Genomic DNA, 25,338 nt, shown 5'->3' with positions numbered 1-25,338 from the left:
CCCCCCCAACTAACCTTCTCACCTCTCCCCAAAAGCTGGTCTCTCTTACCGGACGTCACGCTTACGAGACAAAGGATCCTTTGCTTCCCATGCTGGGTTTGCCTCTGGCGACTAAATTTATTTAGCAAGAAAAAACTCTTGGCTGACTCTGCACCAGCCAGCCAGTTACATCGTTAATAAAGAATAACAGATCGGTCACTTAATTCATAAAACATACCTCAAGCAGTTACACCTAAAAAATAAAGTGGATTTTTTTTTTTAATTTAAAAGCTCAAAAATAACAAGCCATATGTTTTTGAAACATGTAGTAAACACGGAAGCAATATAGTCTATGATACAATATACACTATACACAGTGCGGGGAGGTGGGGGGGGGGGGTCGGCATTATGGGCAAAAGAGGATTTAAAGATCCAAGATTCAAAAGGAAACGCCGTGTCACTGGGAAATGAAAAGGAAAAATAAATCAGCGGAGAGGAAAAAACCCTCTTCAATTCATTATTGGAAAAGAACTTTGGAGGGAAAAGGATTGGGAGGGGAGATTATTAACCGGGCACAATTAAATAATAAAAAAAAAAAAAAAAGCACTCACGATACACAATGTTCATACTCGGGAGCTGGGAGCGTAAGGCAACAATTTCCATAGAAAAAAAGGACCTTCCAAAGGAGTTTATATAGAGAGATATTTATAGATATTTATAGATTTTAAATATAAAGTAGGAATGTGCCGCAGAGCGCCGGGTGGGCTGTCTGTGGAGTGCTGCCCCCTGCTGTGTCAAAGCTTCACAAGCGCGGGGAGGAGGGGGCCCACCGTGAGAAAGTTTCGCTGGCATCCTTGTGCCGTTTACACGAGGTTGGCACGGCCCTGCTTGTTCAGTCCCCCCAGCCTGCGGCACAGCGAGGAGGGGCTGCCGCTCGCACCCATGTCAGCATTTTCCTTTGGAAACAAGGGCTTCTCCTTCGTCCCGGCCCGTGCGATCAATGTCCGGCTCTGACACGCTCTGCGGAGGAAGGAGCTGGATTCCCAAGGATTGTGCTGGAAGGCGGATGGCTTCCAAGGAAGGAAGATCAGCAATGACTCCTCTCCCCGCGCGGACACCTCTGGGAGGGTATCAAAGCCAGGAGCGCGACTACGGCTGCGGAGTTCCAGGCTGGCCGTCTGCCCAACCCCTACGCCGTACCCTTGCCAGGGACTGTCCATGACAGTGCGGGCCTTAGCCAGTGCTTAGAGGGCCAGCTGGCGGCCCCCGTCTGGCTGCCGCTAAGCCTACAAGTTCTTGGTGACCAGGTGGGTTTTATAGTGCTTCGTCAGGTGGTCACTTCTCATGAAGCGCTTTTGGCACTGCGCACACTCAAAACGCTTATCACCTGCCAGGGAAACAAGAGCAACGTTCAATGCGCCAGAGGCCGGCGCTCGCTGCTGCCGCCAAGCACCCAAGACTCGATCGCTCCAGCTCGGAAGGGCGTGTGTTGCAGCCTCATGCCGGGAAGGTGGAATGCACCGATGCACGGTCCCCTTCCCGCCCAGCTCCCCGCGAGCACAGCTAGCATCCCGTCCCTCCCCCTGCAGGGAGATGACAGATCCGTGCCAAGCTGCGGTTGGGGCGACGCGAAGGCGGCAGAGACCCCATACGTTCTGGAGCCCCCCTCCCCATCGCCCCGGCGGGCAAGGCGGCAGCATGCTCTGGGGTTACTGGCGAAGCAGAAGCAGAAGCAGGGGAGGGGGGAGACAGTCCCACAAGACCAGCTCCGAGACGCGGCAGGGCTCTCCTCCCGACTACATGCAAAACATCCTGGCAGGACACGGGAGATGGGGAGCAGGGGCGGCGGGCAACAGACCTGTGTGCGTCCGGGCGTGCCGCTGCAGCTCGTCGCTGCGCGTGAACCTCTTCCCGCAGAAGACCCAGTTGCAGACAAACGGGCGCTCGCCCGTGTGCAGGCGGACGTGGGCCCGCAGCAGCGAGGTCTTGCGGAAAGTCTTGCCGCACTCAGGGATGTGGCAGATGTGCTTCTTCTTCCCCTGATCCCCTGACCTGGAGGGACGGGAAACCATCGCGACCGTTACTCTTGCTGACGTGGAGGTGAAGGAAGATGGCTGGCATGGTCTCTCTCCCCCCTCTCCTTCCAATCGCCTGTCCCACCGCATCTGCCCGCTCACCTTTTCTCCCCGTCCTTGCAGTTGGGGCAGGTGCACGCCATGCGCCGCCTCTTCTCCCCAGGCTGGATCTCCCCGGACAGCGCCTGCTCCATCTGCAGCTGGATCTGGGTTGGGCTCAGGCCGCTGATGGTCAGGTTGTTGCCAGACACGTTCTGGACCGTCAGCTGCTGCTGGCCTGCGGATGAGAAGCAGAGGGAGAAGGGTATTAAGGCTGCTGCTCAGTGTCCCTCTTGGAGACCCCCGACTCCAAGGGGAGATGCAGCCCTCTCGCTGATGGTGTTGTACACACCTCTTTTCCCATACTCCTCACGCGGGCAATGCTCCAGCTGCCTACGCAGATCAAATCCTTAAAAGGGAGGCCTGGCAAAGGGAAAGGAACCAGCTCCAATAATGTGACCAGTCCCTACTCAGCACTTCCTTTTCTCCTCTGTGCCACCCCAGCATGCAGTGTCCCAAAGGCCCTGGACCCCCCCATGGTGCTGGCCCTTTAAGGGGGAGGTAAGTCCCTTTTTTCTGAATATACTGTGCGGTTTTTCAAAGTTTTCAGTTTAACCCTTTGGGGTGGGGAACGATCGGAACAGGAAACGAAAAAGAAACTTTGAAAAAACGTGCAATATATTGACCAAAAAAACGGGACTTACCTGGCACCCTGAGGGGCCAGCTCCAAGCTCTGGCTTCAGGGACGCGGGAGCCTGGGCCACGCCGGGGGCTGGAAAGAAGAAAACCGATGTCAATGTCAGTGAGTGGAATTGATCCTCCCAGGGCCCCTGGATGATGGAAATCCAACATCCTTCGGTGCTGCTGAAACAGGTCAGCTCGGCGCCTCTTCAGACCGAAGCCCTGTAGCTGCTGAGAGATGCAGCATCGACAGGGCGCGCTTTCCCTTCAGCATGCCTCAAGGCTGCTCTGCGGGGATCCTCTCTCTGCAGTGGAGAGGACAGCTCAGCTGCCACAGTGCTTGGCTTCACCCCGGGGGCCCGCCAAGCAAGTGGCCAATAAGCGCCAACTGGGGAGTGGAGACGTCTCTGTGGAAAACGGGCTGAGACACCCATCAACTCATCTCACGTATGGAACGGCCAGCGGAGCCTGGGCTGGATCTGAACTTGCAACCCTTGAGGTGCAAGGTCCCATTATCATCAGGACTGGTCTCTTCAGCCATCTACCCTACGCTGGAAGCTGGGAATTTACTGTGAAACCACTACACCATGATGGATGAGGCTGACAGGGGTGAATATCTGCCAGTGCCGATTCATTTATATGCTGGTTTCGGGACGGATTTGCGTGCAAGCCACGAATCATGGCAACTCACTTAGCAACTGTTCCGTATTTTACACTGCTTTGGTTTAGCCAAGCGAGGAAGAACAGCTTCCAACTTAAAAATCCAGCTGGGAATCTTGCCACTTCCTGATGAGGAAGAAGCCCTCTGGCATGTCTCTCTGGATCCGAAAGCAGACTGCCTTTCTCCAGACAGAACTTCCTCTCCTGATGTTTCCTGCAGCAAAAGCCTCCCATCTGAGCTCTGGAATGCAAAAACCTGCCACTGAGAGCAATGGGTCAATCTACCACGTTGGGTGGGGGCAGATGTAGGCAATGATTCTCCGTAGTCAGCTATGAAAGGAAGTGTCTATGTCTGCCATGCCACCTTGGAAGAGGAGGAGTAGAATGCAGCACAGTATTTGCAACCTCTCTGTTGCCAAAGAGATCTGGGGACTTGGCTAAGGGTATGTCTACACTACCCAACAGATCGGCGGGTAGTGATCGATCCAGCGGGGATCGATTTATCGCATCTAGTCTAGACGTGGTAAATCGATTCCTGAGCACTCCTGTCGACTCCTGTACTCCACGGCCGCGAGAGGTGCAGGTGGAGTCGACGGGGGAGCGGCAGCAGTCGACTCACTGCGGTAACTTGATCTAAGTACGTCGACTTCAGCTACGTTATTCACGTAGCTGAAGTTGCGTAACTTAGATTGATCCCCCCGCAGTGTAGACCAGGTCTAAGACTCCCCATTACCTCCAGCCTGCACGAATGCAGGATGGCAGTTGTGGTTTTGATATTTTCTCTGGCATGGTAAGAAAGCCACTTGCCCTAAGAAGGGGACACAGGGCTGTGTCCAGAACTGAACAGCAAGGGCATTGTGAAGATGGATATTTTCCAGCCATGGCTTGGGATGCACAGCCACTCAGAATTCATTGGATTTCTTTCTACTCACTAGTCCGGGACCAGCGCTTGGAAAATATTAGAGATCCTGAAAGCATCTGTAGTGGTTGGACTACTGGAAGCACCTTCACAATAGCCTTCCCCATGTGACTGTGGCAGAGAATAACTCACCACCTGCTAGAGCAGCGGTTCTCAAACTGTGGGTCAGGACCCCAAAGTGGGTCGCCACCCCATTTCAATGGGGTCGCCAGGGTCATCATTAGACTTGCTGGGGCCCAGGACTTAAGCTTAAGTCCGAGTTCCAACCCCACCCAGGATGGCGGGTCTCGGTCTCCAGCCCCCTACTTCGCCCGGGGTCATGTAGTAATTTTGTTGGCAGAAGGGGCTGCAATGCAAGGAAGTTTCAGAACCCCTGTGCCAGAGATAAGAGATGAAGGCTTTATGCTACTTGGAAGCTGGGATTCCAAACTTTTGGGTGGCATCAGTCACTGGGTTCTAGCACTAATGGTTTTGTTTTAAATAGCTGCTTAAATAATGGGGAGTTGAAAGGCAAAAGAATCAAGAAGGAAATTGGATGAAGGGATGGTATCACCTGATAGGGATAGACTAGGACGAAGCAGGAATTCCAGCTCTCCAAACCATCTGCCTCTAGTCTCGGGGTGGTCTGGTAAGTGGGTGACCTTAAAACTCACTGGTCCCTACATCTACCAGGACTTTTGGGAGACTGGTTCAGGACTAAACAGAGCAAGTCTTAGCCCTCAGACAGGCGTGACTATCAATCCCTGCATTCATTAATTAACGTTGTAGCTCAGAGAGGCTGTGAACCCCCTGTTAGAATCATAGACTTTAAGGTCAGAAGGGACCATTATGATCGTCTAGTCTGACCTCCCGCACAACGCAGGCTACAGAATCTCACCACCCACCCACTCCTGTAACAAACCCCTAACCTATGTCTTGAAGTCTTCAAATTGTGGTTTAAAGACTTCAAGGTGCAGAGAATCCTCCAGCAAGTGACCCGTGTCCTACGCTGCAGAGGAAGGCAAAAACCCCCAGGGCCTCTGCCAATCTGCCCTGGAGGAACATTCCTTCCCGACCCCAAATATGGCAATCAGCTAAACCCTGAGCATGTGGGCAAGACTCACCAGCCAGCACCCAGGAAAGAATTCTCTGTAGTAACTCAGATCCCACCCCATCTAACATCCCATCACAGACCACTGGGCATATTTACCGCTAATAGTCAAAGATCAATTAATTGCCAAAATTAGGCTATCCCATCATACCATCCCCTCCATAAACTTCTCAAGCTTAGTCTTGAAGCCAGATATGTCTTTTGCCCCCACTGCTCCCCTTGGAAGGCTGTTCCAGAACTTCACTCCTCTGATGGTTAGAAACCTTTGTCTAATTTCAAGTCTAAACTTCCTAATGTCCAGTTTATATCCATTTGTTCTTGTGTCCACATTGGTACTGAGCTTAAATAATTCCTCTCCCTCCCTGATATTTATCCCTCTGATATATTTATAGAGCGCAATCATATCTCCCCTCAGCCTTCTTTTGGTTAGGCTAAACAAGCCAAGCTCTTTGAGGCTCCTTTCATGAAACAGGTTTTCCATTCCTCAGATCATCCAAGTAGCCCTTCTCTGTCCCTGTTCCAGTTTGAATTCACCCTTCTTAAACATGGGAGACCAGAACTGCACACAGTATTCCAGATGAGGTCTCACCAGTGCCTTGGATAACGGTACTAACACCTCCTTATCTCTACTGGAAATACCTCACCTGATGCATCCCAAGACTGCATTAGCTTTTTTTAACAGCCAAATCACATCGGCAGCTCATAGTCATCCTATGATCAACCAATACTCCGAGGTCCTTCTCCTCCTCGGTTACTTCCAAGTGATGCATCCCCAGCTGGAGCTCAGCACAGCTGATCTAACAGGCAATGCTTTCCCAGGAAGTGCCTGGAGAGGCCTCCCTAGGGCTGCAGAGATGCTATGTGGGATCTTTTGGGATGAAAGGGGCTATAGAATTGTAGGGCAGTTAACACCTTGCAATACTCTGTCACAGGCACCAGGGCTTGGCTTAAGAGGGGGGATCCAACTGAAATCTACACTGCCAGCTAGGAAGTTCCTGGCCTCCAGAACATTAAGGTTTTGGGAGCTCGGATAGTTCCTTCTCCCCCTACCCCGCCCATCTCCCCGGTCAGCACGTGTCCCATCCCCAGCACCAGTGTGTAACAATGCACAGCCCACCTCCGGTGTTGGTGATGGTGACAGGTACTCCTTGGACTTGGACACCGTTAATGTTGATGGTCTGCATCGCCTGGGCCGCAGCTGCCAGCTGAGCCGCGTTCAAGCTGATGATGCCTCCGGCAGGGGCGATCTTTGGCAGGGTGCGCTCTTTGCGTGCGGCTGGCTTTTTGCAGCTCCCTCCTGCTTGGGAGCTGCGGGACACGGGGCTGCTGCACGAGGTGGGAGACGGGGCCACCGTCACAGCTGGGGCTTCCTGAAGCAGCACGGTCTGCAGCTCCCCTGAAGGTGTTTTGAAGTAGACCTGAAGGAAGAAGGAAACAGGAAAGGAATCAGACCAGCCGTCGCTTAGCAAGAGGACAAATACGGCCCTGTGTGACCCACAGGATCGGAATGATGGGCTTCAGGCCCAGGACACCCAAGGCCGTAGTAAGTCCGCAATTCATGCGGAATTAAATGTAATTAACATACGCTACGACCAGCCTGCTAGAGGAGTTTCCTGTGCCTTCCCAGCACCGGGGCTGCCCTGAATCTCTCCACCTAGTCATGATCAGTCAAGAATCAGGAGCAGGCTATGTAAAAATCAGGCAAGTCCTGCAAGGATCCATCACAAGAAAGGCTTCTAACAGACAGGAAGGTGGCTGCTTGCCACACACTAGTGACATCAACCCCTCTCTGTACAACAGCCTTAAATAAGCCTTCCACCTCCCTCGCGACACAGCCAACCACCATGCTTGCATAACATGGAAATCTGGGCTTGCAATACGCAGCTGGAAAGGAGAAGTTGCCCAGGCATTTCTAAACGCAAACCCTGCCTGCAAAGAGATTCCTGTCTCATGCAGTATCCCCAGGCCACTCTGCCTTTCCTTATACACCACCCGCTGAGTCAGTGATCCTCGGTGGAGCTCCCAGACACAGATGTACCCACCAGAAAGGGTTAAGGACCTTGTACCTGCGTAGGAGTTGGCTCAGCTGCCTGGATCTGAAAGTTCTGAGAGGACTTCTGGGGGACGGTAGGGAGAGTGGCTGAGGCCGCCTGGACCACTCTCAGGGCCTGCTGGGGAATCTGGACCACCTGCTGCTCTTGCTTGGGTTGGACCACCTGGACCTGCTGCACCACCGCTGGCTGGCCTGAACCAGGACTCTGCACTATCAACAGGTTATTTCCGGCCTGGATGATGTTATCTGCCGTAGTCTCTATCAACACCGTTTCTACTTGCTCGGCCACCGCCATGGCTGTCGTCTGGGCTGGTGACATGGCCTTCTTTCTAGTCTTTTTACAGGGCTTTGACGGGCTCTCGGTTATGATCTGAGCCTGAGCGCCGGGCTCAGCGGCGTTCACCAGGTTATTAACCGGCAGGGTGAGCGTTACGTTGCTGCCGCCCGTCAGCTTGACGACGTTGCTTGCGCTCTGCACAGACGATGCCCCTGCCTTGTGCGCGGGAGCCGGCTTGATTGGCACTGGCTTGTGCGTGGAAGAGGAGGGGGTAATGATCGCTTGGTTAGTGCCGGGGATAATCTGAATCTGATTGGCGAGGTTCTGCTGAACTTGTATGGTCTGCCCCCCTGCTGCTTGAATCTGTGGGACAGTCTGGTACTGGATGTTCGTGGACGAGCGGGCCCCTTTGTTGATCATGGTTGGATTCTGAATGGCAAAAACCAGTTGCCCCCCAGGATAGGATGTCCCAAGCTGAGACCCCTGGATCTGGAAGAGGTTCCCTTTCGACGACAAGATCCCAAAGCTGTTTTTACTGGAACCCAGAGGAACTGGCGCGGGTTTGATGGGGACAAGTTTTCGAGGTGTGGGCTGAGGCGGGGCCGGAGGCGTGACGGCGGCTTCCACGGCGGGAGGACCGATTTTACTACATGTTGCTGCAAGCAGGGCTAGTGGAGAGGGCTGAGAGTCCTAGAGGAGGAGACAGGAATGAGAGACGGGTTCGAGTTGAGTTGGTTCAGCTGACGCAGGAGATCAGTTTCAGAGGTGATGTCAACACAAAGCAAGCTTCTACGGTTTCTGTGCAGCTGTCAGAATCTTCCTTACCCACCACCAGTGCCTTTGATCTCAAAGCACTTTACGTACATGTACCCCCACATCCCCCTTTGGAGACAAGATGGTGTTACTAGACCCATTAAGCAAATGGGGAAAATGAGACATACGGAAGGGAAGGGACTTCTCCAAGGCCACAAAGTGACTCGGTGGCACAACTAGGAAGAGAATCCAGGTCTCCTGGATTCTGGTCGTGTGTTTTACAAGGCCACCCTTCCTTCCGAATCAACAGCACCAACCTCTACAGAGACGGGGAGGAAGCTCTGCAGGAGATGCTGACCCCCCGAGGGCTCAGTCAAGCAGCCACTAGCAAAACGGTTTCCCAAGCACATTACACAGCTGTGAGCGGTGTGTGTCCCGGAGCTCTCAATGCCACGGTAAAGAGCCAGGCAATCTCCCTCTCACCTGAGCTGTGGAGGCAGCAGGCTGCAAGTATTCACTGGGACTGACTGCAGCAGTGGCGGCCATGCTGTCCTCTTGATCTGCAGGAAGGAAACACGCAGAGGGAGGAGTAAGGCGAATGGTGACAACAAGGAGCATAATTCTCTCCCTTCTGCATCACCCCCAGCCCCCACACCTAAAGGAGTCACATGGCACTTCAGTCCTCTGAACTGATCTCACCCTCCGAAATCATCAGCGCTGACCTAACAAATGGCTCGGTTACTGGCCGCGTGCGCCTTCATGTGAAGTGCGATTTTATCATTTCGCAATTTGTTGTTTCATCCTTTGCACAGATTGTTGCTAACTGTAGAAGGGACCATTATGTCACCATGGGCAGCAAACAGAAGCAAAGGATCAGAAGACAGAGGGAAATGGCTGGATCCCTCGATTATTTATTTGTGTCTTAGCAGCGCCTAAGGGCCCTGCTGTGCCGGGCGCTGTACAAACACAGAGGAAGAGACAGACAGTCCCTGCCCTGAAGAGCCTTCAAGCTACACAGACCAGACGGAGAAAGGGTGGGAGGGGAAATAGAGGCCCAGAGACTTGCCCAAGGCCACGCAGCAGGAAGAAGAGGAGATCCTCTGGTCTGACTCCCAGTTCTGTCTGCAAGTCCATGTTGCCTTCTGTTTGCTTCCAAGGGAATGTCTACACTGCCAAAAAACCCCTGTGGCAGGTCATCTCCGAGCCTGGGTCTGTAGACTCAGGCCTGCGCTCTGGCACTAAAACCAGCCATGTAGACATTCTGGCTTGGGCTGGAGCTCAGGCCTTGAAGCCCACCCCACTCCCTGGGCTTCGGGGGCCAAACGGTCTACACAGCTATTTTCAGTGCCGCAGCGTGACCCCGGCTCTGAGACTCACTGCCGGGGGGGTTTCTTTTGCAGTGTAGACATACCTGAAGTTTTCTATCAGGGTAAAGTTTTAAAGCTGTTTTGGGTTGGAAAGACAGTCAGTGCTGATTCCTTTGGGGTGTTATTGGTGCAGAATGTTGACAAGTCATTATGAGATAACTCTCTGCTGGAGGTCCCCTGCTGGCAGTGCAACTGCGGGAGGGTGAAAGGAAGATGCGAACATGCAGATGGACAGGGAGGACATATAGCCGCAGTACGCAAAACGAAAGGACAAGAAAGCACGGCGGATGATTTCATCAGAGCCAAAGCTAGACAGTGGAGTGCACGGAGTTTGAAACAGGCAACTGAATGGGAAGAGAGCAGCGTTCAGGTCAAGGATGAGGCTACACTAGTGGAGACCCGGTAAGAAAAGAGCTTGCCTGACACACTTAGCAGATGGAAGCAGAGACTGCAGTAGCAATTATTGGAGTACTCTGATTAGATACTATATTCCTGTTACCCAGCCTCAGAACCTGACAGGCACAGCACTCGCTGAAGATTTCCAGTATGACCGTCAGCAGTGAAAAGGTTAATATCGTTGGCACTTAATGGAAATACTTGTGCTTCTCCACTGAACGTCCTTCTGATAGGAGTGGGCAAGTTCTCAACCTCTCAGCCCTACCACGCCCTCTGCAGACTCCAGCGAGACAGCAGGGAATGAGGAAGGTTGCGATGAGCACAGCAGAAAGGATTGCTTTTTTACAGGCTTAAATACAGCGAAGCCAGGGAAAGACCCTCCTAAATCCTTAGCACTTGCAGTGTCTTTTGTCCTGGAGTAGAAAGACATTTCGTCCATGATATTTCCTTTGGCAAATTCCCCGGTCATCCCACCTAACATTCTTCTATGGCTCGATAGCTTGATAATATTTACCTAGAAGACATGCCAGTGGGAGCTTTTCTAACCCCGAACTCTCTGCGTTACAATCCCTGGCAGGGCACAGATATGAAATGGGGAGTTATGGACATTTGAGGAACATGGATGTTCACAGCCACTCTCCCATCTCAGAGAGATAAAGGGAGGGGTGATCCTAGGCCTTAAGGTCTGGCACCCACTGTCAGAAACACTGCCAATACACTAGCCCCAACCAAACGCTGCATCCGCACTAGGAAAAAGAGGTTGGTTTGGCACCACATGGTAAGATCCCAGTGTGGACAAGGCAGTCTGTAGTTCCACAAGCGTCAAGATGAACATGGGGAGGGCCTAGGGTTTACCTCGACTAGTGAACACTTGTAAAAACAACAATTGCCTAGTCCACACTAGCACATGATGCAAACCCACCTTTTTCCCCCTAGTGAAGACATGGCCGCCCCATAAGCAGAAGGCAAACGCTGAAGTCCAAGAAAAGCGAGCCACTCATGACATGGAGAAGCCAAGTCTTAGCTAATAGGGAGGGGAAGTGTTTAGTTCTTAGTTTGCTTCGCTTTGCTGCTATGAGCAAAAGCAGCCCGTTTACAATTAGATGGGTCCTCAAAGCAAAGCTTGGGATGATCTCAGAATGGGGAGACAGGTTGTACTGCAGTTCGGCTCTCTAGCTTCAGCTACCAACCCTGGGGAGATGTACGGTACCCACGCACCCTGCGCTCCCCATGAGCCACAACCGTCAAATCAAGGATGCAGTATCCACACCACCCAACACCCTAAGCAACAGTGTGAGGGAAGACACCACAATGGGAGAGAAACAGAATGGGAGGCATGGTCTCTATACAATAGGAGACACATGGCACACAACAGCTGAGTCTGCCTCAGCCTATGAAAAGAGGGGAGGAAAGGAACACAGTCTTGACATGCCAGGAGTGTGAACCCTGGGGCTATTTCCCACCAGGTACAAGAAGATTTGACTACATCGCCGGTGATTCAGACCAGGTGGATAGTTCTTGAATAGTGCTCGATAGTACTTTCTTCCACACTGCCTCTCACGTATGGATGGAGGATCTCTGTAACCATCTGCGAAGCCACCCCCATGACCTCCTTCAAACTCTCCTGGGCCATGATGCCTCTAAAAAACTTGACAACGGTTAGGCAGCTGGTGTGCTGACCAGTACTGTCTTATTGTTTCCTTATGCTCCTCCATCTGTCGGTATCCACCTGTTGTCTCATGTCTTATCTTTAGATCACAAGCTGTTTGGGGCAGGAGCCTCTGTTTGTTCTGTGTCTGTACAGTGCCTAGCACCATAGGGCCATGGTCAGTGACTGGGGCTCCTACAGGCAACCACGATATAAATAATAAATAGTAAATATAACAGAATTACTACAATACTTCTTACAGGTAGGTCAATGGAGAGACCTACTGAATTAATCAAATCAAGCGGCACAGTATGTTATATCAGTTTAAGGAGCAACTCTAGGAATCAGTGTGTGTCTACACTTTACTCACCACAGGAGCCAGTCATCTGATCTTAATACAGCTCAGGGCTAGGAGAAAGGCTATTTATATATTTCAGATGCAATTAAACCCAGAACACTTAGTAACGTCAATGTCCTATGCTCTCATTCTCCTGTTTGCTGTTTTGACTGCCCTGCATGTTACTGACTATTGTTGGTCAGCAGAGAGAGAAAACTTCTCTGTGAGCAATGCCGAACCTTTCCCCAAACAGAGAGTAGCACGGAAACTGAGCTGGCGGGCTCCAAGCCAAGTCACCAAGGAGTCCACTTCCCAAAAGCAGACAGTTCAACACTGAGTAAGGAGAGACTCCAGGCTTCTCCCAAAGCTACACAAAGGCTCTTTCACATCCTGCTATGGCCAAGTGCATAAATCCTCAGAGAGAGTCAGTTTAGAGATTCCCAGAGCCTGGGACATCATCAGACGGAAATTATTTGCACCAGCTCTGATAGAAGGGCATCCATTCCTTCAAGCCACTCTCTGTGGTAACCTCTCAGCCACCGAAGCATCAGATGTTTGTGCCCAGCTAGATGGCCTTTGATAAAAGGACACATTCTTCCCAGAAAACCAGGGGCTTGAACTCCTAAATGACTGCACCCCTCCCTTTCAGCAAAAGCAGGAACTGCTATGGATTAACTTCTTGGATGGCACATGAATGACATTAAGCCAGGCCAAAAAAATTAAACACATTAAGGGAGTGTGTGGGGGTGGGGGGGCTCATTAACCTTTATAAATCAGTTAGGAGGATAAATGTGGAGAGAGAAGTCATCTCTCAGTGTTTGCTGTTTGAACCCAGTGTTAATCTGTCACCCAAACATTTCCTCCCAACGTCCCCTGGTGACAGTTTGACATTTTGAAAAGGCAGTGGAGTGCAAATCCATTTACAGCATGGTAAGACCAATGGGCTACTTAAACACAACTTCCAGGAGCCCATCTCTCCGTCCAATTCAGATTTGGGGACAGAACCAGAATTTACCAGAGTAAATGTTTCCAAGCCTGTCTTTGGGGCTACAGACCTTTACGAGAGGCAGGAGAAGTTCCTCCTTGGCAAATGATCACCATTTGTCATCATCTAACAGCAGTTTGCTGTGAGCTACTCACTTATTCACCAAAAAGTCACTGAACAATTCAGAGTCACTTTGCCCTTCTGTAAACTCACAACTACAGTCCAGTGTGCCAAACGGAACAGAACACCCCTTCAACCTGTCAAAGAGCGCTCTGTCTACCCCATTCCCACTGTACTTTGGCTCTCTGCTTGCCACAGGCACAGTTGTGTGCAAAAAAATATATCACCAGGTAAGTCCGGTCTGAACCATGAATCTCACACCATCTGATGTTCTCCTACTCCCTTGCCTTCTGAGAGGATGATGAAACAAAGATACCTTGAAGACTGCTGGCTGAAGAGTTGTTTCTTTTATCAAGTTATCTGAGCAAATACAATTAGGACTTGTTCCTGCCCTAGGATACACAAACAGGGATATGTGCATGCTAGCTAACTGTCTAGGGACCGAGTCTTTAAGCATGCAGGCTAAACAGCTCTCTTCATTAGTTTAGGATGCATTTAAAAACTCCACAGGACTGCAATCTGAGCAATCAAGCTGTAGAACAAGAACGAGAAAACTTACCAATCGCGCCAGGCAATGAGAACCCATTTCCAGCCAGTAGTAACGCCTGTTAGAAGCCAGCTGGAACATTCACACCAGCACGATTGGTAGGTTTTCTGAGAGGCAACGCCTTCACTTGTCACAAGACTTAATTGTTTGAAACTCTGCCATTATCTTCAACATTCTACAAAAGAGATAAAGGGAAGAGTGGTTTGGGGTTTTTTTTTCCCCTAATGATAATTAGCCCCTTTCATTGAGGCTCTGCCATCAGGAAATTTTCCTTTGTATCTACAACTTCCTTCTCAGTATAAAGAGCCTATGCAAATACTTACATAAGACACCTATCGATACTCAGTACCACAAGCGGCAGAACGTGTTTCCAAGTCCTGCAATCTGGTCTACGCAGGCAGTCTCCTACACAGATATGAAGACTGCGCAGGTGTAAAAGGGCTATCTATCTACATTACTGTAGGATCCAAGTGCCTCACAATCTTTAACGTATTTAGTCTCACAACACCCCCGTGAGGTAGGAACGTATTGGCCCATTTTACATACGGGAAACTGAGGCACAGCAAGGCCAAGTGACTTGCCCGAGGTTGCAAGTCTATAGTGGAGCAGGGACTTAATTTCTCAATTTCCAGGCTTGCCCCCTAACCACTGAACCATCCTTCCCACCCATATGGATCACATTGCATGCCTGGAGCTCACATATGAAAGAAACTACACTGGAAATAAAAAACACAAAGGAACATCCTACCTAGCCAAAAGCAGCCTTTGTACATGTGGCTACAGCTGACCTCACCAAATCACAGCTTTAGGTAACATGGCCCTGTTCTTAGTGGGGACAGGTCTAAAAAAGAATAAGATGTTAAACCGACTGAATGATGGGGACAGAAGCTTCCTCTTTTGCAGAGGATTAGAAATACACCTCTACCCCGATATAACGCAACCCGATAGAACACGAATTCTGATATAACGCGGTAAAGCAGTGCTCCGGGGCGGGGAGGGGGCAGGGCTGCGCACTCCGGTGGATCAAAGCAAGCTCGATATAACGCAGTTTCACCTATAACGCGGTAAGATTTTTTGATCCCAAGGACAGCGTTATATCGGGGTAGACTTGTATATGTTTACTGCAGTCAGACAGCAGAGTCAGGAAACTTAAAAATAATTACTAAAACCATAAGTCAGACAAGGGAGAAATTTTGTTTTTATATTCTTCACAATGGTTATTTATTATTTGTTTAGTGTCAACAAGATGCTTGGAGCTGCACATTGGGTAGGTGAGCAGAGCTCTGGTTCTACATTTAATAGGACTGCCAGATAGATTAGGTCCAAAATGTAAGGCTAATGGAGAAAAAATGGATCTTAGTAAAATTGTTTGAGATGATTAGACGGACCTTTGGTCTGACCCAGTATGGCCATTCTTATTAGCTTGTGATGATACCCATACACCCCTGAGAGGCGTAATAAACCGACTTAACCCCCAGCGTAGACAGCGCTAGTTCAACAGAAGAATTCTTCTGTCAATCTAGCTACTGCCTTTTGGGCAGGTGGATTACCTACAGCAACACGAGAACCCCTCCTGTTGCCGTGGCGAGCGTTTACACTGAAGCGCTATAGCGGCACCACTGCAGTTGTGCTGTTGTAGCATTTTAAGTGTAGGCACAGCCTAAAAGAAGTTACAGAAAATGTATTTTTTCAGTGTGTTTACTCTGTGGATTGGCAAGCACTGTGTGTTTAGATGGTTTCACTGCTACCCTGTAGAGCAGTGGTTCTCAATCAGGGGTACACATACTCCTGGAGGTATTCAGAGATCTTCCAGGGGGTACATCAACTCATCAAGATATTTGCCTAGTTTTACAACAGGCTACATGAAAGCCCTAGCGAAGTCAGTACATATATATGGAGATATACCTATCTCATAGAACTGGAAGGGACCTTGAAAAGCCATCAAGTCCGGTCCCCTGCCTTCACTAGCAGGACCAATATTTTTGCCCCAGATCCTGAAATGGCCCCCTCAAGGATTGAACTCATAACCCTGGGTTTAGCAGGCCAATGCTCAAACCACTGAGCTATCCCTCCCCCTTAGTACAAACTAAAATGTCATACAATGACTTGTTTATACTGCTCTATATAGTATACCCTGAAATGTAAGTACCATTTTATATTTAAATTGATTTATTTTATAATTATATGGCAAAAATGAGAAAGTCAGCAATTTTTCAGTACTATTGGCTGTGACATTTTTGTATTTTTATGTCTGATTTTGTAAACAAGTCGTTTTTAAGTGAGATGAAACTTGGGGGGTACTCAAGACAAATCAGACTCTAGAAAGGGGTACAATAGTCTGGAAAGGTTGAGAACCACTGATGTCGAAGCAGCTGGCAAAGGAGAAACAAATGTTATGAATTTCGGGCCAGAAGAGACCGCTGCGATCATTTAGGCTGACCCCCTGCACAACACAGAGCAGAGAATTTCACCAAATGGTTTCCACACCAAGCCATAACTTCTGGATGAACTAGAGCATACGTCTGAGAGAGAGAGAATCCAATCCTGATTTATTAAAAATCTGAAGTGATAGAAACTCAACTGCATCCATAGATAAGTTGCTCAAGTGGTTAATTATCCTCCCCGTAAAATGTGTGCCTTATTTCTTATTGCTAGATATAAATTAGTATAATTGGCACTAAAGAATAAGTAATAAGACCCTTATCAACATCCACAAGGGAACTGAAAATTTTATTTATATAACATTTATTTTCAGTAATTCAAAGGGTGATCTCTAGCCAAAAAAAAATTTGTTTTTAAATGTGTCAATTTCAACTTAACAGCACCCCTTTAATATTCTTAAGTGTTTATCACTAAGGCAAACTGTTTTTAAGATATGATGTTTAACCTGAGTGATCCTCTAGCACCAAAACTTCAATATGTTAGTTCTGGAGTTTCTTCATCAATCAATTCTTCATCAGCAATTCTGATTCTTTAATGCTGTCTTTTCCCTCAAAGAAAAAAGTTTTCACTATACCCAAATTTGCAACCAGCACATCAGGATGCACTGAGACAACACAAGACTTACATTTTACTTTGCTACACCGGAGTCTGCTGTATGGCTTTGTCCTCAGACTTTTTAGGGAAATCACCCACCATTTCAGCTTCATAGTACTGTAACAGTGGAAGTGCTAACATGGACAAAGTACTACAGGTGGCTACTGGTGCTTTGACAATATATATGTCATGGTATACAGATGACTGGCTCCCAGGGCGCTCACACTCTTATAATTTAGACTTAACATAGTCCTAATCCCCAAGATATTGTTTTGAGTCACTTGGTCCCAGACTCTGGTCTCTAAACCCGTACTTCACAGCCTCCCTATAAAGACAGTAGGAAACATATGGAGGGTGTGGATATTTTAACTGCTTGATAGTAAACAACACATTACATGGAGCCCTTGGGACTCCATCAGCATCAGGGAATGAGAGGGTGATCAGGCCCTGCAGAGACTTCCATCAGCATCAGTCCTGCTGCATCCTGTGGCTCCCAAAGCATCCCATGCAGGTGAGGTTCTCCAGCTCCAAGACCCAGGGACCAAGGATCCCTGTATCCCCACACACCTCTGCTAACCCCGTCAGTGTCACCCCATGTACTGTAGGGCAGCAGATACCCAGTTAATCCCCTCCATGCACCATTCCCATCTCCGGGCAGCTCATCCCCTTCCCCAAGGTGCTGCACAAAGTGTCCTCCACACCCACCTCAATGCACTCGGGCCCATGCAAACCTCCACACCCCTCAATCCCAGTGTCCCTCACCCTAGCCACCACACAAGTCTCCCTGCCCACCCCTAGTGCCCCTCCAATGTCCAGCCCAATGCACCGGGGGACCATACAACCCCCCCCATGCCATCCCCTATGCTCACCCCAACGCAGTAAGGGACTATGCAAACCTCCTGCCCATCCCTAGCGCCCCTCAATGCACCGGGGGACCGTGCAAACCTCCCTCCCCCCTGCCCATCCCTGGTGCCCCCAATGCACCGGGGACCCTGCAAACCTCCTTCCCCCCTGCCCATCCCTGGCGCCCCCCAATGCACCGGGGGACCATGCAAACCTCCCTCCTCCCTGCCCATCCCTGGCGCCCCCAATGCACCGGGGACCCTGCAAACCTCCCTCCCCCCTGCCCATCCCTGGCGCCCACAATGCACCGGGGACCCTGCAAACCTCCCTCCCCCCTGCCCATCCCTGGGGCCCCCCAATGCACCGGGGACCCTGCAAACCTCCCTCCCCCCGCCCATCCCTGGCGCCCCCCAATGCACCGGGGACCCTGCAAACCTCCCTCCCCCCTGCCCATCCGTGGCGCCCCCCAATGCACCGGGGGACCGTGCAAACCTCCCTCCCCCCCCGCCATCCCTGGCGCCCCCCAATGCACCGGGGACCCTGCAAACCTCCCTCCCCCCTGCCCATCCCTGGCGCCCCCCAATGCACCGGGGACCCTGCAAACCTCCCTCCCCCCGCCCATCCCTGGCGCCCCCCAATGCACCGGGGACCCTGCAAACCTCCCTCCCCCCTGCCCATCCGTGGCGCCCCCCAATGCACCGGGGGACCGTGCAAACCTCCCTCCCCCCCCGCCATCCCTGGCGCCCCCCAATGCACCGGGGACCCTGCAAACCTCCCTCCCCCCTGCCCATCCCGAGCGCCCCCAATGCACCGGGGACCCTGCAAGTCCCCCCCGAGACTCCGGCGCAGCAAGAGCTGCGGGTCCCCGGGGAGGCGGGTTATCCCCGCCCGTCCCGCCTCCTCCCGGGCCCCGGAAGCGCCGCCCGCCCGTAGCCCGGGGAGGGCGGAGCAGGGCCCCACGCCCCCTTCCGGGTCCCCGTTCCACCCGGGTCGGCGCCGCTCGCTCCCGCCCTCCCGCCCCGCTGCCGGGGCCCCGGGCCGGCCCCTCCCCCGCGACCTGCCCCCGTTCTCGGGCCCCGGGGCGGGAGCCCCCGTGCCCCGCCCGCCCGGCCCCCGCGCCCCGGGCGGGGGGGAGCGAAGTGCACAGACCCGGCTGGAGCGGAGGCGGCGGCGGCTCCGACCCCCTCACGGCGCCATCTTCCTCCTCCTCGGCCGCCCGGGCGCCGCCCTGAATGCCCCGCCCCCTCGGCTGCCGTACGGCCAATCCCCACCCGACCAGCACGTTTCCTGGCCAATGGGAGCACTGACACACTTGCACTAACCAATCAAATGCCACTAACGCCTGATTGGCGTCTCCGCCGATCAAGCGAACCCAGTGATGGAGTGCCGGCTGCACCAATGGGCGGCTGATTTGAGAATGACGGACGGATGCGGACGACCAATAGAAAGACCGATTTCTGATTGACGGTGCGGCTTACCAATAGACGGGAGACCAAACTATCGCCCACTGGTAATTGATTGACAAGTGAACGGAGGGGAGAAGTACACTAAAAATAGGCGGGATTTTTTTCGGTAGAGTTATGCGATTGGTCACTACAGACGATGATTGATATGTATCACAGCCAATCAAAAATCCAGACGGTCCAGCTCACCCTCCTATTGGCTCCTCTAAATCAGCTGGCCTGTGAATTCTGGAAGGTTAGTAACAGTGACAGCTGTTCCACTTCAGAGGTGGTTGCATTTCAGTGCTGGGCCTCCACTCCTCCATATGTACATAACTTGTTCCAAATTGGCTGCAGTTGTTGGGTGCCCAGCTCTGGAGTGTCAGAGGTGTGGAGCTCCCCGAGCTCCGAATTTCTAACTGGCTTTGTGGGCGCTCAGCACCTCTGCAACATCAGAGACACATTAATCAACAGCCACTTTTTTTGGAAACTGATGTGATCAGCTGCCCCGTTCCACCACAGAAGTGGTTGCATTTCATTGCCTTCCTGTACGGAAAGTGCTGTGGGATCCTGTGTGATGAAGGAAGTTACATATTAATACCTAATTAATTAATTCCTTTTACATATTATTATGAACTGTATCACATATTACAGTGCTAGGGGCTATTCAAATACTCAGGCGCTGTCCTTGCTGCCAGGAACTCACAATCCAAGAGCAAGCAGGCAAGGAAAAGGAGGTTAAGGGAACATGCAATTTAAATGATAGAGCTCTGCTTTTTAGAATCCCTTGCCTTGTTCCTGGCTCTATTCTTGAGGCCAAATCATCAAAAGAGCAAGATTGTCAAATGTCCAGCACGCAAGACTGGAAACAGATTTTCAAAAGAGCTCAACTCCTGTTTAAAAACAGCAAGGGGTCCGGTGGCACCTTAAAGACTAACAGATTTATTTGGGCATAAGCTTTTGTGGGTAAAAAACCTCACTTCTTCAGATGGGGCATCTGAAGAAGTGAGGTTTTTTACCCACGAAAGTTTATGCCCAAATAAATCTGTTAGTCTTTAAGGTGTCACCGGACTCCTTGCTGTTTTTGTGGATACAGACTAACACGGCTACCACTCTGAAATCAGAGTACAGACAGAGGCTACTGTTTACATGCAACTAGACCTGATTTACCATTATCCCTTGTGTGGAATCTAGCAGGACTGGGTGGAGGCTCTTGAAAACTGATATCTGCGGAAGCCGGCTGAAGAGGTCATTCTGAAACTCCAGGGGGCATCAAATGCTTCTGAATTTGCAAATCAGTTCTCAGGGTTCCTGCAGTACTCACTCGGTCCTATGTGGCAGAGTGATATTTGCCAACCAGATGGTCTGGCCAGAGTTTGAAAACACAGGAAAAACATATTCCATGCATTTGTTCTCTCTTTCTTCCTTTCTCTTTATAATAATAAGGGCCCATTTGATTGCTCTGGGCATTCTTACAACAATTTAAAGAGAACATAGGGGCCCATACAATTCACTAAAGGTACAATCTAGCTCATTGGATGGCCCTGACCTCAAAATACAATCTGTCTGAAGCACCTACTATGCCTTTGGGTACCACACAAATCAAATATTCATGATTATAGGTTAATAATTAGGGCTGTCAAGCGATTAAAAAAAATAATCGCACGATTTAAAAAATTAATCGCGATTAATCGCACTGTTAAACAAATATAGAATTCCATTTATTTAAATATTTTTGGATGTTTTCTACATTTTCAAATATATTGATTTCAATTACAGCACAGAATACAACGTGTAAAGTGCTCACTTTGTATTTATTTTTGATTTGCACTGTAAAAGGCAAAAGAAATAGTATTTTTCAATTCACCTAAAACAAGTACTGGAGTGCAATCTCTTTATCATGAAAGTTGAACTTACAAATGTTAGAATTATGTACAAAAAACCCCTGCATTCAAAAATAAAACAATGTAAAACTTTAGAGCCTACAAGTCAACTCAGTCCTACTTCTTGTTCAGCCAATCACTCAGACAAACAAGTTTGGTTACAATTTGCAGGAGATAATGCTGCCCACTTCTTTTTTACTTCACCACACTAGGGTCAGCACCGGCTCAGAGAGCGCCCCCTCCTGGATCATCTATGCCACTCCCTGAGGTGTTCCCTGGTACAAGAGCCTCTTGGGACTAATTTTAAAGCCCAACCTGCATGCCACTCGCACACCAAGTCGTTTTCAGATTTGACCCCAGCCCAACGCTTCCCCACAAACCTGAATCAGCCCTGCCACCACCGCCTTGTCCTCGGAGCTCAGCTTGGGGGGGGGGCTTTCCGCTCTCTGACCCGGACTCACGCTCCATCTCTGGCTGTCTCATGCCTGTGGGGTCTGTGCTGTGGCAGCTGCGTGTGCTGCCCCCACCAGCCCCACTGCCTCGTGGCGCTGCGACTCATAGACTTTAAGGTCAGAAGGGACCATTATGATCATCTAGTCTGACCTCCTGCACAACGCAGGCCACAGAATCTCACCCACCCACCCACTCCTGTAACAAACCCCTAACCTATGCCTGAGTTATTGAAGTCCTCAAATCGTGGTTTAAAGACCTCAAGGTGCAGAGAATCCGCCAGCAAGTGACCTGTGCCTGCCCCACGCTGCAGAGGAAGGCGAAAAACCTCCAGGGCCTCTGCCAATCTGCCCTGGAGGAAAATTCCTTCCCGACCCCAAATATGGCGATCAGCTAAACCCTGAGCATGTGGGCAAGACTCACCAGCCAGCACCCAGGAAAGAATTCTCTGTAGTAACTCAGATCCCATCCCATCTAACATCCCATCACAGACCACTGGGCATATTTACTGCTAATAGTCAAAGATCAATTAATTGCCAAAATTAGGCTATCCCATCATACCATCCACACCACAGCAAGACAGCGGCAGCGGGGCAGACAGGTGCTGCCCCGTGGACCCCATGGGCACGAGGAGGTGATCAGAACCAACCCCAGCCCCTAGAGGGGTGGGTTGTTCGCCGACCTGACCCAGAGGCTTGTAGTCTGGGGTCATTAGGTGCAGGTTGGGTTGCAGGTCTCATCTCAGTACCATCCTAGCTAGATTTACGTAGGAGGGCTGAGGAGATCTCAGGCCGTCGTGCAAAGGGAGTTCAGAGTTTGGAGGGGGTGTACCACCAAGACCCCCCTTGCCCAGGGAGAAAGCGTCATTTGGGCACAGAGCTCTCTCCCAGCTGCGGGCACCGGGATCCCCCCCCAGCTCCTGGAACTGGCTCCCCGGGCGGCCGGAGAATTCAGCGGATGACGGAGATCTTACTAGGATTCCAGCTGGAGCCTGGGCTTTGATCTTCCTTCAAACAGCGAGCAGGCGAAGGATTTTACAGACCTCCCCCCTGCCCGCCCCCGGCCTGCCCGCGGACTGCGGTAGGGAAGGCAGGTCCCAACATGCCCCACAGCCGTAGAACCAAGACCTAGCGGGCTGGAAAGAGGAGCTTCTTCCAACTCAGTGCAGGCTCCTTAGGCCCTGAAAGGCTTTGGGGGGCCAGGAGAATTGGGGGTGCCCAGGGCCCGAGCGGCAGAGAGACTCAGGGAAAGGCCCCATTTGCGCCACCCCTAGATATCGGTGCAGCAGGGATCTTCCCAATAGTCCACCCTCCTCCCTGTCCCCAAGGGACAGGACTTCCCTCGTTCCCCTGCGGAGACTATCCCACAGCTGACCGGTTCTCATTGCTCCCGAGGGGAAGTGCTTCAGCACAGGCCTGGCGTGGGGATTAAGGGGGGATTCGCACCACTCGGCTCCAGAGGCCAGGAGAGGCGGGGGGAAAGCAGCGGCTGGAGGTGAAGGAACTGGACTGGGAAGGGTCAGGTTGGCGGGAGGAACGGAATGGAGCAGGGAGAGGAGGAGCGGTGAGGGACAGGCCACAGCGCTGGAAGCAGGGGGAGACAGAGCAGAACACTAAGAAGGCAGAGAAGCCAGGGGAGGGGAGGGGCGGCAGGTGGGAAATCAGGCAGGGAATGGGATTGGGATGGGCGTGGAGCTGAGATGGGAGACCTCAGGTCCAGGAAAGGGGACCAGGCGCCCTGGCAGTTTCATGCGTCAGTAGCTGGCGGCTACAAGCGATGGTCCTTTCTAATGCCTCGGGGAATCACCAGACGGGGCTGGAGGGGAAGCCCCGTGTAGTGGTTAGACAACGGTGGGGGATGAAGGGCACCGAGGGACTCCGGACTCCTGGGTTCTGTTCTTGGCTCTGGGAGGGAGTGCCACTTAGTGGTTAGAGCAGGAGACCGCTAAGGCCCTGGGGTCCTTTTCCTGGCTTTGGGAGGGAGCCTGGGGTGGACTTCTGGATTCTCTTCTCAGTCCTGCCACTGACCTGCTACGTGGTCGTGGCCACGGTGAGTTGGGAAGAAGCGGCCTTGCCTGCCTCTCCGAGGGGCGCGTGGCTCAGTGCGTGATGGAGACCCTCGCCCAGAAGGAGGGAGAGGCATGTTTCCAGCCAGCTGGGACTTTCCATCCAAGCCTCAAGGAAGAGACTAGCTCCAGCGCAGATGAGGGTCCATCCACACGTGCACTCAGGAACCCGATCGCAGTGGCCTGTGGGCTCTGAAGGGCCTGGGGTGTTAGTGCCACTGGCTTGGCTTCTGCCCGATGGCAGCCCTCCTGTGGTCAGAGCACCCTGCAGGCTGGGGCCTCATGGCTTCTCCCTGGAGCAGCAGTAGCAGTTCGGAGGCTCCTGGGTTTATCACCAGTATGGGGGAGGGGGCTTTAAAGTGGCTACAGCCAATCTCCCCATCCCTCTTCTGGGCCTGAGGGCCTATGGGGGCAGGTGCAGAGCAGGGGAAGTGCGTGCTTTGGGTTGGGGTGAGGGGCTCTTCCTTTGTCTGATGGGCAGAGACGGACTCCCCCTGCCCCCAAAGCCTAGAGCTTCTCCCGGCCGGGCTTGGAGGACGTAGATTGGGAGGGGGGCTGGCCTGTAGACAGAGTGCGGGGGTCTGTAGGGGGACATGGGCAATGAAGGACACTGCCTAGCTCCAGAAACCTGTCCGTCACAGGGCCCGGCTCGTGCACCTTGATGGCCAAACATCCCCAATGCAGGGCAGGTCCGGCGGAGGGCTGAGACGAGATGTGGGGGGTGAGAGGGAGCCCAGAGTGCTGGGTCACTGGCCGGCAGGCAGGGGCGCTGGAACACTTGGCATAGTGGAGGTGCTGAGAGCCATTGTATATAGTGCAAGCCCTGTATAAAGTGGAAGCCACTTCAAGCCAGGGGGTGCAGCCGCACCCCTCGTTCCAGCACCTATGCCGGCAGGGAGAGGGTTAACAACCGCAAAGCTAGCACAGGCGTCCGCTTTCCCTGCTGGGATCAGAGGGGAGGGGAGCACGGCTGGGCCTCGCTGGAGTGCGGGGGTGCCCGTGGGGGGAGGTGAGGCTCTAGTGAAGGGGTCTGAGGGCAGCCCTGCTGAGCGTGTCAGCCCCCCCGGTGCTTGATCTGCTGAGGAGCTGAGTTTGCCGCGGCCCAGCTGGGGAGCCTTAGCGCTCGTGCGGTGAGCTCGGGCGGGTCCCCGGTTCGATCCTGGCGCATTGGCCAAGCTCGCAGCCATCACGCATGCAGCTGCCACTAGATCACTCCTGTTACTGTCTCGCTCGCCTTTTGCGGCTGTGGGCGGCGAGGAGCCGGGAGATGCTGGGTCACGCTCCCCCCTTCGCAAGGGCTGCGGTGGGGCGGCCGCGTGGCGTCTTTCCTTACAGCACCGCCCCATGCCGGGCGATGCGATGTTCCTAGTGACTCTGCAAAACTCAGAGGCTAACAGTCACTTATCCAATTAGAGAGGGGAATCGCCTCCTGGCCCAGCCCGGCGGAGCTGCACCTCTAATAGCCAACTCTGAAATAGCTGGATGAAGGGGGGTGGTTATTAGGCTGCAGAAGACGCATGCATAGGAGGGGTTCAGAATTCCAGCCACCCTTACTTTCTCAGGATGAGGTGCTGTTGCTGGTGCTGGGGTAGTCGCTAGTGCCCTTCCCAGTGAGTCAACACTGCCCCAGTGAGATTCTATAGGATGCAGGAAGAGGTGTGGGTAACATTAAGCCGTGTTCTCCTCTCCGAGT

At 52.0% G+C, this 25,338-nt stretch overlaps 1 protein-coding gene across 10 annotated transcripts; it reads right to left on the bottom strand.

Moving 5' to 3' along the window:
* Nucleotides 1-92: 92 nt before the first annotated feature.
* SP2 (Sp2 transcription factor) lies at nucleotides 93-19,087 on the bottom strand. Of its 10 annotated transcripts, XR_010594763.1 has the most exons (10): nucleotides 18,955-19,035; nucleotides 14,675-14,767; nucleotides 13,939-14,101; nucleotides 9,010-9,086; nucleotides 7,510-8,463; nucleotides 6,561-6,861; nucleotides 3,466-3,675; nucleotides 2,157-2,331; nucleotides 1,838-2,031; nucleotides 93-1,366 (listed from the first exon to the last, which is right to left on the bottom strand). XR_010594763.1 is itself a non-coding variant. In XM_042844532.2 (9 exons), exons 4-9 carry the CDS (start codon nucleotides 9,070-9,072, stop codon nucleotides 1,266-1,268), a joined length of 1,788 nt encoding a protein of 595 aa, XP_042700466.1. In that variant the 5' UTR covers nucleotides 9,073-9,086; nucleotides 13,939-14,101; nucleotides 14,675-14,767; nucleotides 18,955-19,056; the 3' UTR covers nucleotides 93-1,265. The 10 variants fall into 10 exon arrangements, 7 of the variants coding, with proteins under 7 accessions (XP_042700466.1, XP_065433672.1, XP_005301931.1 ...); XR_010594761.1 differs by lacking the exon at nucleotides 13,939-14,101 and having other exon boundaries at nucleotides 18,955-19,044; XM_042844532.2 differs by lacking the exon at nucleotides 3,466-3,675 and having other exon boundaries at nucleotides 18,955-19,056.
* Nucleotides 19,088-25,338: the final 6,251 nt, after the last annotated feature.

Source organism: Chrysemys picta, chromosome 24 (genome assembly GCF_011386835.1).
Source record: "Chrysemys picta bellii isolate R12L10 chromosome 24, ASM1138683v2, whole genome shotgun sequence".
Taxonomy (NCBI): domain Eukaryota; kingdom Metazoa; phylum Chordata; order Testudines; family Emydidae; genus Chrysemys; species Chrysemys picta.
This window is presented reverse-complemented; position numbering and strand designations above follow the sequence as displayed.

Bases quoted from the DNA above. Each gene is read 5' to 3' on its own strand.
- SP2 (XM_005301870.5), bottom strand. From the start codon at position 14,699: ATGTACAAAGGCTGCTTTTGGCTAG. The intron at 8,464-9,009 runs GTGAGAGGGAGA...CTCCTCCTCTAG, and splicing joins CTGCTGCCTCCACAGCTCAG to GACTCTCAGCCCTCTCCACT. The intron at 2,032-2,156 runs GTGAGCGGGCAG...CCGTCCCTCCAG, and splicing joins TGCAAGGACGGGGAGAAAAG to GTCAGGGGATCAGGGGAAGA.